Source organism: Oncorhynchus nerka, linkage group LG25 (assembly GCF_034236695.1).
Source record: "Oncorhynchus nerka isolate Pitt River linkage group LG25, Oner_Uvic_2.0, whole genome shotgun sequence".
NCBI lineage: Eukaryota > Metazoa > Chordata > Actinopteri > Salmoniformes > Salmonidae > Oncorhynchus > Oncorhynchus nerka.
The window spans coordinates 8,323,492-8,329,157 of NC_088420.1; the positions used below are offsets into that span (position 1 = coordinate 8,323,492).

At 44.8% G+C, this 5,666-nt stretch overlaps 1 protein-coding gene across 1 annotated transcript; it reads right to left on the reverse strand.

Annotated features, from left to right (window-relative positions):
• Positions 1 to 2,514: 2,514 nt before the first annotated feature.
• Positions 2,515 to 4,492, reverse strand: LOC135564618 (keratin-associated protein 10-5-like). The gene is made up of 3 exons (XM_065009984.1): positions 4,451 to 4,492; positions 3,495 to 4,318; positions 2,515 to 2,620 (listed from the first exon to the last, which is right to left on the reverse strand). The coding sequence occupies exons 1-3, from the start codon at positions 4,490 to 4,492 to the stop codon at positions 2,515 to 2,517; spliced, it is 972 nt and encodes a 323-aa protein (XP_064866056.1).
• Between the last annotated feature and the right edge of the window lie 1,174 nt (positions 4,493 to 5,666).

The following is a 5,666-nucleotide window of genomic DNA, read 5'->3' on the forward strand; positions in this document are numbered from 1 at the left end:
ACTAGCAACTTAACATGACAAAACTCTTTGTGCAATTTAGTACCTATTTACCCGATTCGTCGCCATGGCATCACGGAAGCTACCATCAGGCTGTTATTTTCTTAACATCAAAGCTGCAACGTTTTGTTGTTTTTTTTCAACATCGTCCTAAAACCTACTCTGAGCTGGGAGTTGTCTTTGCCTTAAAAATAGGTTTTATAAAATTCTAGGACCTTTTCTGAGATGTTTTGTGGATAGGGGGGCCCAGAATTGGGCTGCCTGTGTAAACGTAGCTTAAGAATTCTAGCATGAAAAATCAAATGCTTAATGTTCTCGGAACCCAGGCACTTTTGCTAATCAGTGTGTGTGTGTGTGTGGATTGAATTATGTGATGACGTGACAGTTGTCTCTGCCAATCTATGCAAAAACCCTCGGTGTGTACAAAGGTATCAGTTACACGCCACCCATCCATCCCAGATGCACAAACACAGAAACAGTAACATCATCCACACTTTTTCCCCGCTACGCAGCATTATACCCATAAATCATTTCCTACGTCGTGTTTTTTTGAGGATTTACAGCGATAATAGGCCATATCTGCCATTCACATCCTGTTCTATTCGCTAGGAAAAACGATAGGCTACGGATCTTAAGATTTCACTTTTCTGTTGCGGCATTACCTTTTTCTAACCTCGCCTTAAACCCGATCCTGTGTTTCTGTGGGTTACCTGCACAATCTGAGGTCAGATAGCTTTGAAATAGCACTGGGCCCTGCGTAACAATGTTTCTGATTGAATCCACATGACCCCCTTTCTCCTGCTTGATCGTGTTGACTTTCAGGGAGGGTCTGCTGGTAAAGCATGAAGACTGCTTGTACAATAATATTGCCACTGTCACATCTAATAGATATCCTGGCTATGTATGTGTCATTTGGTGCTGGGATTTCCGTTATTGTTTTGTCTATAGGTGGAGGTCTTTCTTCTGAGGGGAATGGGATGTGTTTCCTTTTTTTTCCTCAAGTGCATGAGGTCATGTAGTGGGCGTGGACACTTTATGTTAGGGTTCAGTCCTTCCAAGAAGTCCCTGTCTATAGCTGGTCACACACAGCGTTCTGGATCAGCTGATGTCCCCTCTTTATCTCTGTCTGAGGGCCCTGTCACACTGGACTACCACACACTGGGATTATGCTCTGTTAGCTCAAAGGAAAACTGGTATTTGTCACCGTTAAGTCACAGTTACACCAATGTGAACAGTGGCCAACTAGCTGTAAAGCATTATTGTTATATTTTTCCTAATGTTTGATTTACAAAAGGTGCTTGAAGAGAGTGTAAAGCGGCAAATTCTCATCACAATGTTATCTTATCAAATATGTTACAAGGAAGCTAGCATGTTTCTCTACCTGGACCTGAATGTACTGAAGGCCAAGGAGGTAGATCTTAGGAAAAAGAGAGATATTTTAAATTATATTTTTTATTCCTGGTGAAGAAATCGGTACTGTTGTCTCATAAGAATTTGGGGGTAATAGAAGACAACAAACTGAACTGGAAGGAGAACTCAGTGTCTACAAAAATACCAATCCAGACGCTACTCTTTCAGGGTGTTCATATCTTTTAATGTCTGTGACAAAATGCTTCACATGTTCTACAGCAGAGTTGTGTTGCGAGTGTAGTGAGCTATATAATTGTGGAAAGGGAATTTAGCCAAGGAGGACTTAAACAATCTTGACAAAATCATCAAGAAAATTTGACATAAAAAGGCTAGCAAGAACACACGATCATGGACAATGACACACACCTACTCCACAGTACTCTAATGACACCACACCTACTCCACAGCACTCTGACACCCACCTACTCCACAGCACTCTGATGAACCACACCTACTCCACAGTACTCGAATGAACCACACCTACTCCACAGCACTCTGACACCCACCTACTCCACAGCACTCTGATGAACCACACCTACTCCACAGCACTCTAATGAACCACACCTACTCCACAGCACTCCAATGACACCACACCTACTCCACAGCACTCTAATGAACCACACCTACTCCACAGCACTCTAATGAACCACACCTACTCCACAGCACTCTAATGAACCACACCTACTCCACAGCACTCTGACACCCACCTACTCCACAGTACTCTAATGAACCACACCTACTCCACAGCACTCTAATGAACCACACCTACTCCACAGCACTCTAATGAACCACACCTACTCCACAGCACTCTGACACCCACCTACTCCACAACACTCTAATGAACCACACCTACTCCACAGCACTCTAATGAACCACACCTACTCCACAGCACTCTAATGAACCACACCTACTCCACAGCACTCTGACACCCACCTACTCCACAGCACTCTAATGAACCACACCTACTCCACAGCACTCTAATGAACCACACCTACTCCACAGCACTCTAATGAACCACACCTACTCCACAACACTCTAATGAACCACACCTACTCCACAGCACTCTAATGAACCACACCTACTCCACAACACCATAATGAACCACACCTACTCCACAGCACTCTGACACCCACCTACTCCACAGCACTCTGACATCCACCTACTCCACAGCACTCCGATGAACCACAGGAGCAGCTTCAGTAGCAGGTTCATCCTACCCAGATGTTCCACAGAGACATTTAGTCACGGTCATATTTACCCACAGTCACGAGGCTTTTTAACGAGTGTAATTGACAAACTGTTTTAAGATTTCTTCATATTGTAAATGTTGTTGTTCCTTGTCTTCCCCCAGAGTAGGCTAGAAAACAGAACTTGAATCCGACTCTATTCTATTAGGGCTACTAACGTACAGGTGTTTTCATATGTTTCAATATGTGTTATTTTTATCATTTGTCTGTCGTCGTTACGCGTCCTTGTTTTTATTGATGACGCATCGCTGTGATAAAACAATTTCCCAAGTCAGGATCAATTAAGTAATACTCTAGTCTCTGTTTTGTCCTGCAATGTAAATATGTTAGCTACATAATGACCACAGTGAAATCAAATCTGGATTTAAAAGTAATGACATTAAACCAGTTCAATGGTTGAAGCAACTCAATAAATTAGTCTTTACAAGAAACAGTCCACGCATGTTTGAAAACCTGTTGTTGTGACGTACAGCTTAGAGCTTGGCTTCTGCCGTAGTTTAACTCACACTTGAAATGACAATCTCTTCATTTCCCATAAGCAAGCTAAGAACATGTGTTCTACACTGCTTTGTGAATAAACACTGAACAGCTGTTGAAAGGCTGAAACTCCCAGACGTAGGAACAAAACCCAATTTACAAATGTTATTCCATTTTTGCAACATTTTATTTTCTGCATGCTTGACCACACGAAATGCAAAACTGAGGGTGACTCGACTGAAGTAAAGGAAGAGTGCAGACACAGGAAGTAGGCAGACACAGGAAGTAGGCAGACACAGGAAGAGTGCAGACACAGGAAGTAGGCAGACACAGGAAGTAGGTAGACACAGGAAGAGTACAGACACAGGAAGTAGGCAGACACAGGAAGAGTGCAGACACAGGAAGTAGGCAGACACAGGAAGTAGGTAGACACAGGAAGTAGGCAGACACAGGAAGTAGGCAGACACAGGAAGTAGGCAGACACAGGAAGAGTGCAGACACAGGAAGTAGGCAGACACAGGAAGTAGGTAGACACAGGAAGTAGGCAGACACAGGAAGTAGGCAGACACAGGAAGTAGGCAGACACAGGAAGAGTGCAGACACAGGAAGTAGGCAGACACAGGAATAGTGCAGACACAGGAAGTAGGCAGACACAGGAAGTAGGTAGACACAGGAAGTAGGCAGACACAGGAAGTAGGTAGACACAGGAAGTAGGCAGACACAGGAAGTAGGCAGACACAGGAAGTAAGCAGACACAGGAAGAGTGCAGACACAGGAAGTAGGCAGACACAGGAAGAGTGCAGACACAGGAAGTAGGCAGACACAGGAAGTAGGTAGACACAGGAAGTAGGCAGACACAGGAAGTAGGTAGACACAGGAAGTAGGCAGACACAGGAAGAGTGCAGACACAGGAAGTAGGCAGACACAGGAAGAGTGCAGACACAGGAAGTAGGCAGACACAGGAAGTAGGTAGACACAGGAAGTAGGCAGACACAGGAAGTAGGCAGACACAGGAAGAGTGCAGACACAGGAAGTAAGCAGACACAGGAAGAGTGCAGACACAGGAAGTAGGCAGACACAGGAAGAGTGCAGACACAGGAAGTAGGCAGACACAGGAAGTAGGCAGACACAGGAAGATTGCAGACACAGGAAGATTGCAGACACAGGAAGATTGCAGACACAGAGCGCTGGTGTGGATTACGGCTCTCGAAGCATGCAGAGACACATTACCTTTTTCTCCGGTCGCTTTGTCTTTTAGCTTTCCAGCAGCAGTGTTACGTTTTGGGGACGTGTCTCTCGTCAAGCGTCCAAACCATTACCTTCCTGTTGTCCCCGGTTGGGGAGAAGCTGCGGTCGGTCATCTGAATGAATGATGTGGTGGGTATTGTTAGTGGATACAGCTCATTCCTGGGCAGAAAGTCCATCAGGGCTCAACCTCTTAAATCATTGTCATAAACGGGATACTAACTGAACCCTTATTTCCCATGATGCACCTGTCTAACATGGCTACTCTGAGCTCCTCCTCTCGGACGGGGCTCTGTCATTTTGAGATGTGGTTCCATATCAACAAACGACGTCAGAACCCAGGGCCCCTGACTCACAGTTGTTGTTTTTTGAATGAGTGGGGGAGTGGACGCACATGCTGCTAAATCAACAGAGCTGCTCACTGACACGTTATAGATCACTCCTGTATTTTCCAAGGTGCCTAGCTTCCTCCTTCACCCTTTATCAACTTCCTGTGTCCGCAAAGCTTTTTGTAGAGACCTTCCCAAAAGGGGAAGTGGTGAGTGGAGAGAGGGAGTGACGGACCTACACCCATGTATCAGTCCGGCAGGGACACCTAAACCATGGGAAATAGTCTGATATCAGACCTAGTCTGTGGCATACTACAGTACATCCTGCTGAACACCTCTCTCACCTGGGTTACAGTACATCCTGCTGAACACCTCTCTCACCTGGGTTACAGTACATCCTGCTGAACACCTCTCTCACCTGGGTTACAGTACATCCTGCTGAACACCTCTCTCACCTGGGTTACAGTACATCCTGCTGAACACCTCTCTCACCTGGGTTACAGTACATCCTGCTGAACACCTCTCTCACCTGGGTTACAGTACATCCTGCTGAACACCTCTCTCACCTGGGTTACAGTACATCCTGCTGAACACCTCTCTCACCTGGGTTACAGTACATCCTGCTGAACACCTCTCTCACCTGGGTTACAGTACATCCTGCTGAACACCTCTCTCACCTGGGTTACAGTACATCCTGCTGAACACCTCTCTCACCTGGATTATTTTCACTTTATATTTAGACACGGTTTAGTTAGCTAAATTAGCTTTCTAACATGTTTTGTCTTTGTATTATTTTTTACCAGATCTAATTTGTTATATTCTCCAACATTAACTTCACATTTCACATTTTTTTTTGAAGTGTTTCCTTTCAAATGGTATTAAGAATATGCATATCGTTGCTTCAGATCCTCAGCTTCAGGCAGTTAGATTCATTCATGTCATTTTATGTGAAAACTGAAAA

Bases quoted from the DNA above. Each gene is read 5' to 3' on its own strand.
- LOC135564618 (XM_065009984.1), bottom strand. From the start codon at position 4,492: ATGACCGACCGCAGCTTCTCCCCAACCGGGGACAACAGGAAG. The intron at 4,319-4,450 runs GTAATGGTTTGG...AATCCACACCAG, and splicing joins CAACCGGGGACAACAGGAAG to CGCTCTGTGTCTGCAATCTT. The intron at 2,621-3,494 runs GTCTGTACTCTT...ACATCTGGGTAG, and splicing joins TGTGTCTGCCTACTTCCTGT to GATGAACCTGCTACTGAAGC.